At 38.6% G+C, this 13,596-nt stretch overlaps 1 protein-coding gene across 2 annotated transcripts in view; it reads left to right on the top strand.

Moving 5' to 3' along the window:
- The window catches only part of glis3 (GLIS family zinc finger 3), a 219,573-nt gene extending 213,627 nt beyond the window's left edge, over positions 1–5,946 (top strand). For both annotated transcript variants that reach the window (XM_003216490.4, XM_062971953.1), the window contains one exon: positions 1,556–5,946. In XM_003216490.4, the coding sequence (XP_003216538.2) occupies positions 1,556–1,692 (137 nt within the window). In that variant the 3' untranslated portion in view covers positions 1,693–5,946. The remainder of the gene's footprint in view (positions 1–1,555) is intronic.
- The last annotated feature ends 7,650 nt before the right edge of the window (positions 5,947–13,596 follow it).

Genomic DNA, 13,596 nt, shown 5'->3' on the forward strand with positions numbered 1-13,596 from the left:
AACCAAAGTGTCCATGAGTTGAAACAGAGAAACAAGGCTGGCAAAAACAGAGTTCAATCCACTGGAAATACTTCGTATCAATCAAGGCAGCAAGGTTGTCAAAGCTGAGGCAAACTTGATTCAGGAACAAGGAAACAACTGGAGTAAAGTCAAGGTCTACTCAAGAGTCGCGGCACAGCCCGACTGGAACTGGAAAACTTGGCTTGGAAACAAACAAGAGCTGGAGACAGAGAGCCTCTCTCAAGAAAGAGCTACGTTGACACCCCAAGAAAATCTACTCAGCGAAACACTTTTAACAGATTCCGAACTGTTTACAATTTAAGGAGTACAAACTCCCAAAACTTTCCCATGGGAACACTGACCATTATCCCATCTATTTGCCAGTCTCTGGCTCCGAAGGACCCCTTGTTTTTCACTTCTCTCTCTGGTTACAAAATCTCTACAATTAAAAACCCCGTTTCCAGGTGTCTCTGCAACATCTGGCTCTATCTGTGAGGGAGGAATAGAAGAATTAGTAAGTCTCTAGAGCCAATATCTTTGGGCACCTGCAGCTGCAAAGGCCCCTCCATGGAGATTGAAATGTCAGTATAATCCTCAGCATTATCTGTGTCAAAGTGCAAGTCCTGAAACACTGCAGGCCCTGGTGCCATGGCTGGCTGGGATCTAACACTGATGCTGATGACAAAGGGTGCTTCCAGACAGCACAGAAATCTGGGTTTTAAATGATGGTTTCTTACCCTGTATCAGACAAAGATGAGGAATGGATGGGGGATATCCGGCGAAATTTTTTTAATATAAAAAGTCACCCTGTTACGTGCTGGACTGTATGTATGCACATGTGAATATCTTAATATAAATATAAGCAGATTCACATGTGCACACAAGAGGCTCAAGGCATAACAGAGCGAATTTCTTAAAAAAAAACATCTACCGGATTTCTTTTCCCACAATTGTTTATTCAATCTGTTTAATATTATAAAATTTAAAATAAAGAGTTTCAGAGAGTTCTAATTGTTCTCAATTCGTGCTTCCTTTAAAGTAGCTGTGTGTCCGTTTCACATCCCAATCAGCTGATCAGCTGTTTTGGGCTTTTTAAAAGTGGACATGTACTCCACGGGGGAGGGAAGGAAGAAAACCATGTGTTTTCCTTGAGTTCAGGGATAATACAGTGGTGTGAATATGTGCATTTTCTGGCCAGAATCGGAATAATAAGGGACCTTTTTAACACGTGGTTTTGTCCATTGTAGCCATACACACTTTTAACCTGATAACTTCCACATTTTAGGTGCTGTGTAGAAAAGCCCAAAGTGTCTTGGAAGTCTTACCATAAGCTGAAGCCAACCTAATGACAATTAAGGAACACCAACCCAGTAGTGTTCAGTTTGTCAAAACCTGGACTTTCAGTCATGTTTAGGTCTTTAATGGGGCAGGGGATGGAGTCCTTTATTCCTTGGAGGTTACCAGGAGGAGAAAGGTAGCCCCTGGATCTGCCAGTTTCCCACCCCTGCTGTAACTGATATCCTAACTATCTTGGTTTTTTTTTTTTTCCTTTCAGTGTATGATCTTCCATCTGGCTCCACTGGTATCTTTGGTGATCCATTATGCAATGGGGCCGAGGACAACAGTTTCCTTCAGATAAATGCTGTAGATCGCTGCCCTAGTCAACTTTCTTCTGTTTATACTGAAGGCTGAGAAAACACAAATAACAATTCTCCATCTAGCTCCCATGAGAACCACTGTATTATAGATCATTTTTTTCTTGATCAGAAAACAAGTACTAAAGGTATGACACTTAAAAAAAATGGAAGAAAACCCACCACTATCATCATCAGAAAGACTCAGCTTCACAGTTGCAGCTAATATCTGGGGTTGTGGAAGATGTTGGTTCAAAGGTTATTTACCAAAGTGTGAACAGTCATTTATTAGGTTCAGCCTTTTCTGTGGCAAACCTCTTTCCAAAGGGAACAGAAAAGAAAACTACTGCTTGATACATTTTTAATTGAATTATCTGCATTTTGAAACTGATATTTTAAAAATCTGTTGTAAGTACTATATGAAAATGAACCAGAACTATAAATTGTAAACCTCCTGTCAAAAGAGAGCTTCTTATGTAATGAGCCAGTCTAAGGTGCTTTGAAATTTAAGTACATAATCCCACGTGTAAGAGGGCAAAAAGGGAAAAGCATGTGTTTTTCAGACCTGCTGTGGTACCAGTTGGTAGTGGTAATAGTACTGCTTCGATTTTTTTTCTAAAATATTGTTGCTTCTGGATTTGTTAATACTCTTTAATACTCTTAACAACACAGTATTATCTGCATTAGCCTTAAGACATGAATGTTTGTGGTTTCTCAACATTTTGTCGGAGTAAATTCATTCTGCTGGGTATAAATACTGCTCTATAATTTAATTAATTAATATTTCAATTTCATATATATAGTATTAATTTATTTTTTAAAGCACACACATTCTGAGTAGGTTTTCCATACCAACCTGTGGAAATATGTCTTGCCTAAGAAATGTCACCAAAGCTTAATTCCTTAATAATCCAATAGGTAGTTAAGGTGCAGTGGTTTGACCATTGAACTATGACTCTGTAGACAAGGGTTTGAATCCTTGCTCAACCATAAAACCAATGGGCAAGTCACATCTTCTCAACCTTGAAGGAACACCATGGCATACTCTTCTGATCAAATTTTACAAAGAAAGGCCTGTGATAGGGTCACCATAGGTCAGAAATGACTTGGAGGCACACAATAACAACAACAACAACAGGTAAGGCTCAGTCTGTACAAAATGGGGTTCTAGTCATTTGGTTCCATTTTTACAAATTTTGTTGGCCATGTTAGCTTTTCTGTAGTCCTTCAGTCATTTTAATTAGCAGATGACTAAATCTAGGAGAAAACAGTTGTAGGCAGATATGAGGCCCCTGCATAATTCTGCTGGAATTTTTGCTATGTTTTGGTTAGTTAACATCCTTGATTTCAGCAATTATTTTTGAAGAAGTTAAAAGCGCCACTTCTCCCTGCCTACAAATAGATGGTAATTTTTTTTTACTAGTAAAACAGAGCAGGCAAAATAAGGAAAATCAGGAGCTGTTTTCCCCCATTAATATTCCTCCTGTGTTCCACATTTCAGAAATAAACATATTGGGTACATTCCTGGTAAATTTATGAGTGTCTAATTGCCACTGAAATGAATATGGTTAATTACTCTTAAGCATTTCTAATTTTGAGAATTACATCAATTAGAACAGGATGACTTTTAGCAGTCTTCAGATGATGACATTGTTTTGTGGAGCGTAGCACATGCAGTCACAATGTCTATTCATTTTTGTACCATCACCTGACATTAAGAACACATCATCACCCACAACTGAAATGGTGAGGAATGTCCCTTATCAGTAGGTTTCCACTGTTTTACTATTATTTAATACATTAGTCCTATATAGAGTGCTTGCTAAATCAGAGTTTACTGAAGGAATTCATTCTTACTTGGTTTTGAGACTGAATAGATTCCAAAGTTTTACTTTATTCCTACAGGTTTTGTTGAAAAGAGCATGTTATATTACTAACTTGCACATTGATGGATGATCTTAGAAGGGTTCACGGTAGTATCAAGATGAATCCCTTCGCTTTGCACCACAGGCAGCCAGAATAAAATATTTCAGTATTTCATTACATTTCTAATTGCTGAACAATGTTACTTATTTTAAAGGAGGTAGAATTCAAAGACATAGCATATTAGTTTGGATTATCAGTATACAAAGGGATCTTTTAGCACCTTAGAGACTGAGAGAAAAGAATTGGTAGCATAAGATTTCATAGAGTAAATGTTTGTCTGCAACAGTGAAAAGACTTGAAGTCACTACTGTAGTCAAAATGCACAAGGATGTCCCATGAGTATCCTGAGTTTCACGCTGGATTCAGCAGGTATATGCTTGGACCTGAGACTGTTCTAAGGCTAAAATATAGTGGAGTATCCTATCCTGTGTAGGTGTGGCCCAAGTCTATTTCTCAGATTGCTGGAGCAAAGTGCCTAGGAACAAACCTTTATAGGCTGGCTGTGTATGTGAGTAGCCATAGAAGAGTAAACAGAGGGGCCTAAATCCTGTTGGTTAGTCCTTACTAGAGTAAACCCATTAGATCAGGCATGGGTAAACTTCGGCCCTCTGGGTGTTTTGACTTCAACCCCCACAATTCCTAACAGCCCATTGGCTGTTAGGAATTGTGGGAGTTGAAGTCCAAAACTCCCAGAGGGCCGAAGTTTGCCCACGCCTACATTAGATCATTTATTTGATAGTGTGTCAACATGGGCATAAGTCCCTTGATCCAACATTTCTACTCTAGTGGGAATTAGCAGTAGGATTCAGGCTGCTGGTGTCTAGTACATTGTGCCTTTCTCCCTTCCCAAAATTGATCTTGTTTTAGTGAGTTCAGTAGGAAAGGCTGCAACCCAGTCTCTGCGCTTTCATAGTCTTCCCACTTCTTTTTAAAAAATCTATGTGTGAGTAAAAACCTTTGCATGCATATTGGAGAATCCTATCTTCTACACGGCTATTAGACACAGTAGATCATGGGTTCTTAACCTTTTTTGTTCCAAGTACTCTTTAGCCAGTCAGATAAAAAGCACAGACACCTTATCAGAATGTAGCAGCAGCAGATAGTGCTTTAATAGAGTTGCTGTCAGTTTTCCGGGCTGTATGGCCATGTTCCACAAGCACGTTTTGCTTTCCTCTATGGCAGGCATCCTCAGAGGTTGTGAGGTCTGAGACCTCACAACCTCTGAGGATGCCTGCTATAGATGCAGGCAAAACATGCTTCTGGAACATGGCCATACAGCCTGGAATACTCACAGCAACCCAGTTATTCCGGCCATGAAAGCCTTTGACAACACAGTGTTATGACACTCAACATAAATATGTCTTTACATTAATTTTTTAGGATTATTCAAAATTACATTAATAATTTTAATGCATTGATTCAAGTTCATAGATCCCCTAAAAGACACCCCCAAATCCATTGACCCCTGGTTAAGAACCCTTTCTTTAGATACGTCTTTAGAGGTTGGGAAGAAAACTACTACATGTTTGCGCTGTTGTAATTCTCTCTGTCATCCTCAAGTGTGTTGCCATAAAACAGAGGGGGTGTCTTAACAACAAGCAAATGTTTGTCTCATGCTGACTGTACCATGGCTATGTCTGTCTCATCATTTCTTACCCTCAGATAAAGTATTTATATCTGTCCTAGGAAGAAATTCACACATGTATTTGACGAGACATTTACATAAATCTATGATTGTGCTTTTCTAGTGTCACTTATAATGTGAGGTTAGTATTGTTGTATGAAACCACTATCATAAAAAAATTCGTTTAAAATGCCTCCATCAAGCCAACTACAATAATTGTGTTTTTTGCCCATGTATAGACTGTGCCATTTTGTAACAGCATTTTTATTTGTAAAAACCAGCACTTTTATGTGATTTTTAAAGAAGAAAAGATAAATCAAAGAAATTAGTTTTAATGTTAACAGAGTGTTGTCTTCATTTCCTATACAAAGTAGAACATTTTATGTAATGTTGCTCGTGATAAGCACTTTGGGGGGAGAGCTGGGGATGTGGAGATGTGTTTTTATATAAGTCTTACATTTTGTATATATTTATATATGCTTCTTTTTATAGATTTTAATTCCTTATACCATAATGTATATCTTGCTGATTTTACTGTACTTGGCATCTATCTGTTGTGTACTGTATGCCTAAGAAAAAGAATTAGAGTGCCTTTTTTCTATTAATATGTATAGTTTTGTGATTGGTTACAGTTACATTTCATATAATCATAAGTTATTTTTTGTCTTGTTTTATGAAGTCTTTTTATAAATATGAAAGGTGAAATGAAGGGTTTATGCACATGATAAAGAAAATAAAGTGAAAACTGGAATTTATAACACATCAACTTGACCAGAACGCCTTATTTCAAAATCTGCTTGAAAAAAAAACTTCACTGGCAACTAAATTTCATTGAAAGGAAATGAAATTTTAACCGTAGTAGTTAAACATGTTAATATAATTAAAACTGGAAGAGAGTGGGAAGAAAATTTGAGGGTTATTTGGAAAAGTATCTCTGTCTCGAGTCAGTATTTAAAACTATATTTAATTAAACATATAAGGCTCAAATTGTGTTTGGTGTGGAAGGAAAGGTTCCCTTTTTTGCTCCTTCTGCCAGGTAGCTAAGCAAATATAAAGATACATAACATATCATATAGGATTCTGTAGATAGAATAATAGATCATCAGGAATTCTTCATCTCATGTGCTTCCTCTCAGAAAAGGTACTGCATATATTTGCGTATAAGCTGAGTTTTTCAGCCCTATTTAGGACTGAAAAAGCCCCCCTCAGCTTATACTCGAGTGAGAGTCCTGACCGGCTTATATTTAGGTCGGCTTATACTTAAGTATATAGGTAATCAGGGTTGGACAGTCTTACCTTATTAAAGTCTTATTATTATCTTAAATTACAGTTTTATGTAAATATTCAAAAACATTCAACCTACTGATGCCTCAATTAATGTAATTTTATTGGTATCTATTTTTATTTTTATTTTTGAAATTTACTAGTAGCTGCTGCATTTCCCACCTTTGTCTTATACTCGAGTCAATAAATTTCCCAATTTTTTGTGGTAAAATTAGGTGCCTCAGCTTATATTCGGGTTGGCTTATACTCGAGTATATATGGTAATTTTGGAGGGTCATATTTGGTCATTGACCACCATGAACTTGAATCCCAGAAGTTACAAGACTATAAGTTTGGTTTACAATCTCATAACCAAGCTGAAGCCATAGTCTTCAGCTTTTGTTAGCATTCCTTCTTATGTTCTGTAAGCAAATGTCTGTTAAAAGCTTCTCTATGTCTGGAGGTTTTGTTTGTTTGTTTGTTTTAAATACAATCACTCACTTCTCAGGACATCTCACATCAATAAAAAGACAGGTGAAGATATGAGGGTTTCTAAACTTAAAAAGACAAGAAGGCAGAATAAATCCATAAAACAGCAGAGCATGGGAAAAGGCACCTTTTCAGCAAATTGATGTATCCACTTTAACTGCTCCAAAAAATGGAATCCTTGGATGTGTAACTTTTATGAAACACCTACAATTTTCTGCTGGAGAACTCCGATGCTGCAGTTCAAAGGAATACACTAGACCAGGGGCCCTCAAACTTTTTAAGCCAAGGACTGGTTCGCAATCTCCCAGCCTGTTGGGAGGCTAGACTATTTATTTATTTACAGTATTTATATTCTGTCCTTCTCACTCTGAAGGGGACTCAGGGTGGATCACAGAACATACATATGCGGCAAACATTCAATGCCTTTTATAGACAGGCAAGACAGACAATTGAACATAGATAGAAGTATATATAGGCTTTTTCCCATTTTCTTGGAGGCTTGTGCTTGGTTGTTGTCTCTCCATCTCCCTGCCGAAGAGCTTTGTTCGTAACTTCCTCCTTTATTTGATTGAATTGCTGGTATTTCCTTATGGGTGCCTTAATACCGCCCCACTTTTAAGTGGTCCTTATTTATCTACTGACATTTTCTTTTGAATTGCTGGGTAGGCGGAAGCTGGGGTCAGGAGCTCACCCTGACCCGGGCTACGAACTGTCAACTTCTCAACTGACAAGATTTATTGCAGCTGGTAGTTTAACCTGCTGTGCTAAAGCCAAGCCCAGACTATAGATTGGAAAAAAAACCCATGAATTCCTATGCATACTGCACATATCTTATTTGTAGTGCAAAATATAATAATGAAAGAACAATACAATATTTAAGATGAAGAACAATTTTAACCAACATAAACTTACAAGTATTTCAATGGAAAGTGTGGGCCTGCTCTTGGCTGATGAAATATTCAAATCAATTAGGATTGTTGTGTCCTTTCAAGTTGTTTCAGACTTAGGGCAACCCTAAGTCTAAAATTTAAGGTGGGGAGGGCAGGTAAATGTCCTTGGAGGGCCGCATCCGACCTGTGGGTCTTAGTTTGGGGACCCCTGTTCTAAGCTATGGAACTATGTTTGTGTGGATGGCCTTCCACAATGGGCCTAGCTCCCCTCAGCAGAAGTTTTTGAATATTTCTTTTCCACAGTCTAGCATAAGAAGTCCCATATGATATAATCTCTTATATAACTATATATATAATACACACACACACACACACACACATACATACATACACACACATACACACACACACACACACATCCTATCAACCATGGTGAAATGAATTGGTTCAGTTATCAGTCCCATTGCGCTTGAAGTCCTCATGGTCCTTTTTGAAGAAGATACAATCCGGGTGTCCCTTATCTGAGATGTTTGCTGCAATAAGTGTTTCAGATTTTTGATTTTTGATATATTCACAATGATATATTGGAAATGGAATCCAAGACTAAACACAAATTTCATATATGTTTGATACGCCTTATACACATAGCCCAAAGGTAATTTATACAACATTTTAAATAATTTTGTGGATGGAACAAATCTTGTGTACATTAAACCATCAGAAAGCAAAGCTATCAATATTTCACTGTCACTATTTCCCTCCTGTTATTACTACTTACAGCAGTATAATGGGCTCATTTTTGGATTTTGGAATATTTTCAAAAATATTCATGGGCTTGATTTTGGATTTTGGAATATTTTGGAATTCCAAATAAGGGCTGCTCATTACTTTGATAATCTCTTGTGATAAGTTCACATTTTGAAGAATAGCTAATGTGCCTGAAGAGTATTTTCAGACAACACTACAGTGATGCCTAAGAAAATTCAGAAGTAAGCCACACTGAATTCAATAGGCAGTACTCCTTGAGACATACATATAGTAAACAAAACATCAGAAATGTGGGTTCTTGTCTGCTCTTATTTCCTGACATGCTAGTTTTCTCTTTCTAGGGTATTTTAAATGTTATCCTTATAGCATTCAAACAGTGTAGTAATTCTGATTTCTACCACAGTGATTAACTCCAGCTTTTTCAAATTGAGATCATCATATGAAGATCACATCATTTACACACACATATGAAAGCACCACTTTGTACAAAGAGCACTGCCCACTCTCTTTGCTCCAGGTAACATTGTAACACTGGTCAAACTGACTGTCTATTTTTCATCCATATATTTAGCTTAATTACAAATGTTCATTGGATAACCTGCAAATTACAAGAAATTAAAATAATGGTTCTGGTAAATAAATTTGCACAAGGACCTTATGAAATAGCAATTGGATCAAAGCAATGATTAAGACCATATATAGATCAACTCTGCAGAGAATGGTAGGAGGCACTCAGTAGTACTCATGTTGTCATATCACAACCATACTATAAGAGACCAAATATTGTTCCAGGTGAAGGTGATGTCAAATTTCTGATTAACTTCCAGAAGGATAGGAACAATATTATCTTCACCACATCATATGCAGTGTTACCTTTAGTCCAGTTCCTGTCACACACCCCTATTTTCAGCTTATCGTTTCAACCCAAATGCTTTACAGTCAGATATGAAAGTCATTCTACCACATCTTCCCTGTGCCATTTATGGATTTAAAACCAAAGTAAATTTACCAGGCTGTCAGCATCATTAATGATTCACAAAAGAGATGGGTTAGTTTATTGAATTGTAACAAAGGACTCGTTTTTCTGTGTTCCTTGTTTAAAACCTCAGCATACCTTTGAAGTAAGTAGCAAATTCCTGCCTCATGCATGGTTGCAACTGGAGGGGGGGGGGGGGGCGGTCCATGGAAATACATTCCAGGAAGCCTAAGAAATCTCTTTAATTCCCAGCATGGTACTTCCATGGCTTCTTTGTAGTGGGGGGGAGTAAAACACTAACTCAAGAAACTAAACATTATATGTTAATTGGATGATATGTTGATGGGGGAAAAGGAGAAGGAAGCAAAACCAGAACAGAACACTGAACAATCAATGAGAGATTGGAAGAGTGGTCAAGTGTAATATTTTTGCTCCTATTAACAGTCGGAATTCTCCGGGATTTATTTGCATGTCTCCAGGCCCTTCCAGACAGGCCCTATATCTCAGGATCTGGTCCCAGGTTTTCTGTTTATCCCAGATCATCTGGTAGTGTGAACTCATATAACCCAGTTCAAAGCAGAAAACCTGGGATCAGATCCTGGGATATAGGGCCTGTCTGGAAGGGCCCTCAGAAAACAACCTGATAGTCTGACTTAGAAGATTTGCTCTGAAATCTGGCTGACATTAATGTTGAGTGATAACCTACCTCTGTTTCTCAGCAAATATCCACCCTTTTTGAAAAAAGGCATATGGAAAGATCCTGCTGGTACACTTTACCTAGGGTTGCACTGAGGATTATGTAAGAAAAACCAAATCTATTGGATCTGAGTAAATTGTCCCTTCAATGCCTTACTTCTTTCTTGAACACTACACCTACAGCCTTTTTCCTCCTGTTGTTACTACTTATAGCAATATAATTACTCCAGCTTACACTATCAATTGCTTTCCAAACATAGAACTTTATTAAACACAGCATGAAAGCTTCAATGAGAACTAGATGTATACCCACACCATCATAAACCAGTCTCTCATAAAATAATGTACTTTTGACTTATCACACAACAGAAGGGTGACTCCTCCCAATTTGTCCAATGTTCCCCTACATCACACCTTCTGGCAGCCACAACTGTTTCCTGCGCCCCCTCTTCCTCACGCGCCTGTCTCCCTGCTTTTCATTCTGTCCCTCGCCAGTCATGGAGCCAAAATTCTCAGGGTGGTCCCCGAGAAGGCCTTACTGGTATTATTTAAATTGTTATGTTTATTCATATCATGATCTGATCACCATGCTCAATATATCCCATATGCATGGGGGTATTGGGATAACGATACAAAAGGTTGGCTAGGGTAGATCCTCTCTCACTCAGACTCAGCCCCCCCCCCCCCCCGAATCAAAATCCTGGCTATGGGCTTGTCCCCCGCACTGCCTTCTCTCCTGTCCCCCTTGCCTTCTCTCCTGGGCACATGCCTGTTTCCCTGCCTTCACTTAAAAATTATCATGTAAAAAAGGAGTAGTGAATCAAAAAGCTTAAAAAACCCTGCCCAATGTCACAGTCTTCCCTTTTTAATTTTTTTGGCAGATCTTATGCAAGCTTGTAACTTCTGTCCCAACAGAGAAACATTAAAACATGTTTCTGTTTCTACAAAGTTGTGCGCCACTCCGAAGGGGTTTTTTTTGTCTTTGTCTTTAAAAGGAAACAATAATGGAAAAGTGGCCTTACTTGGGATCTTTCTTTGACTGCCACTGAAGATGGATCATTTCATAAAGGAGAATCAAGTGGTAGGAAAAGACCGACCCCAAAGCAAGCCCAGAAAAACATGTCCCTGGCACAGCTGAAAAGAAAACATTTACACATTAAATACCGCACCTCTGGTGCATGTAAAGAAATTAAAGATGAGTGGAGTCCATTTCCACCCCTATTACAAATGGTAGATCCTTTGTCTATGGGTTCCCTATGAAACAGACCATGCATCATATGATAGGTCCCATAGGAACCAGTATGCAAAGGTGTCAAAGACAAGCATTTTACTGTGTGGTAAAGTCCATATCATGTGTTCTCTCTGAAAGGCAAACAGCTCTTGATTTAAAATTTCCCTGTCAATAAGAATATGCCAAGGTAAACATGAAGTTTAATAGTTTGAAAGAGGTCACCTTTCACTTCCATTTCCACATGACCCTTTCTGTTTAAGCAGCTGAAGAAGCATTCTGCCATTTCCAGGGATTCACAGAAACCTGGCTCTGGCTCCTGTCATCATAATCCTATGAAGTCAGCCACAGCTCATAGTCCTGTTTCCTCATTGTCCCTGCTTTCCATCACCACAAAGTAACCCTCATAAATGGGTAACAAAATGGCTCAGAAAGCTATCTTTATTTATTTGTGAATTTAAAAGTGGCCTTAACCAGTACTTATTGAATATGACGTTCATCAGTGCCAATTTGGAGCTTATTAGGGGTAGAGTTATAAAGTAGACGGAATGAGGGCATTGCCACCCCATAGCAATTCTCCCCCCAAATGAAATTGTCCTTCACTTTTAAAATGTTTGCATCAGAGAGAGTGATTCTCTAAAAATTGTTCACACTTAGTTCTCAAGCTGGCAGATTTCTGCCTATTAACCAAAAGTTACTGGGATGGCGAAAGGTATTTGTCTTCTGGAGATAGGCAAAGGAGAGGACTAAAGGAGTATGCAATAAAAGAATAAATACAATAATGGAGCCCCTGGTGGTGTAGTGGGTTAAACCGCTGAGCTGCTGAACTTGCTGACCGAATGGTTGGCAATTCAGATCCGGGGAACAGGGTGAGCTCCTGCGGTTAGCCCCAGCTTCTGCCAACCCAGCAGTTTGAAAACATGCAAATGTGAATAGATCAATAGGTACTACTATGGCGGGAAGGTAACAGCACTCCATGCAGTCATGCCGGCCACATGACCTTGGAGGCGTCTACGGACAATGCCGGCTCATCGACTTAGAAATGGAGATGAGCACCAACCCAGAGTCGGGCACGATTAGACTTAATATCAGGTGAAAACTTTACCTTTACCTTGCATTACATATTTACACCAGTTTTACTCTAGCTTTACTGCCACAATTTCCTCCAATTTAACCTAAGACCCTTGAAAGGCTTGATGATTCTGCTGTATCAAATTCCTACTTTCCTGAGTCTTTGCTGGGGATTTTGAATTTCCAAGATTCCACAGAGAAAGAGATCTTATTTTAGACCCATTTAAATATTCATTACAGCTAAACTAGACCTGATAAAGAAAACAAAGGTTGGGAGGGAGTACATTTCTCAAATATTTCATCTCTTCCATTCTTTTCCAACAAACTTCCGTCTGTTACTGCCCCAAATGTTTGAAATCTCAAAGTGTTTGCCTTGTGTTAAATGTACTGCCCTCAGTGCCACAGCCTTACCTCATCCATCAGGCATTTTACAAAGGCAGCATTATTGAATACTAAGATCCAACCAATTATCTAGAATCGCATGGGGGCCGGCAGAGAGCAAGGCAGCAGGACCAACAAAGAACACCTGACCTGACTGAAACGTTAATCATTCGCTCAGATGTCTTGGGCAAAATAAGCCATCAGGAACATGGGAGAGATATTCTCATGGAATTTCATTTGCAAAAAAGGTGTATAATTGTTTTCTTTGCAACCCCCAAATAATTCCCACTATAAAAAGAACAAATAACATCCACAGGTTCTGTTGCAAATAAACGGCTAGGTTCCCTGTTGATCAGCTTTTGAAATGCTCAGGAGGTGCCCGCTCCACTGGGTTTGCTTGTGGCTTCCAATCATTAATTATGACAATTGCACTGAGGAATTCCAAGTATGTCAGATCAGACTGTGACTCAAATGAATTAACTGTGGGACCAAGAAAAAGTGTGCATCAGGCATGGCCAAAAAAAATTATGATGCAGTTACACACCTCCTTAAAAGGTCACATTCTTGATTTGAGCCTCCTCTACATTTTGTAGAGATTCTAAAATACTAGGCATACCATGTGTTGTCAAAGGCTTTCATGGCTGGAATCA

The sequence above is a fragment of the Anolis carolinensis genome, chromosome 2, assembly GCF_035594765.1.
Source record: "Anolis carolinensis isolate JA03-04 chromosome 2, rAnoCar3.1.pri, whole genome shotgun sequence".
Taxonomy (NCBI): domain Eukaryota; kingdom Metazoa; phylum Chordata; class Lepidosauria; order Squamata; family Dactyloidae; genus Anolis; species Anolis carolinensis.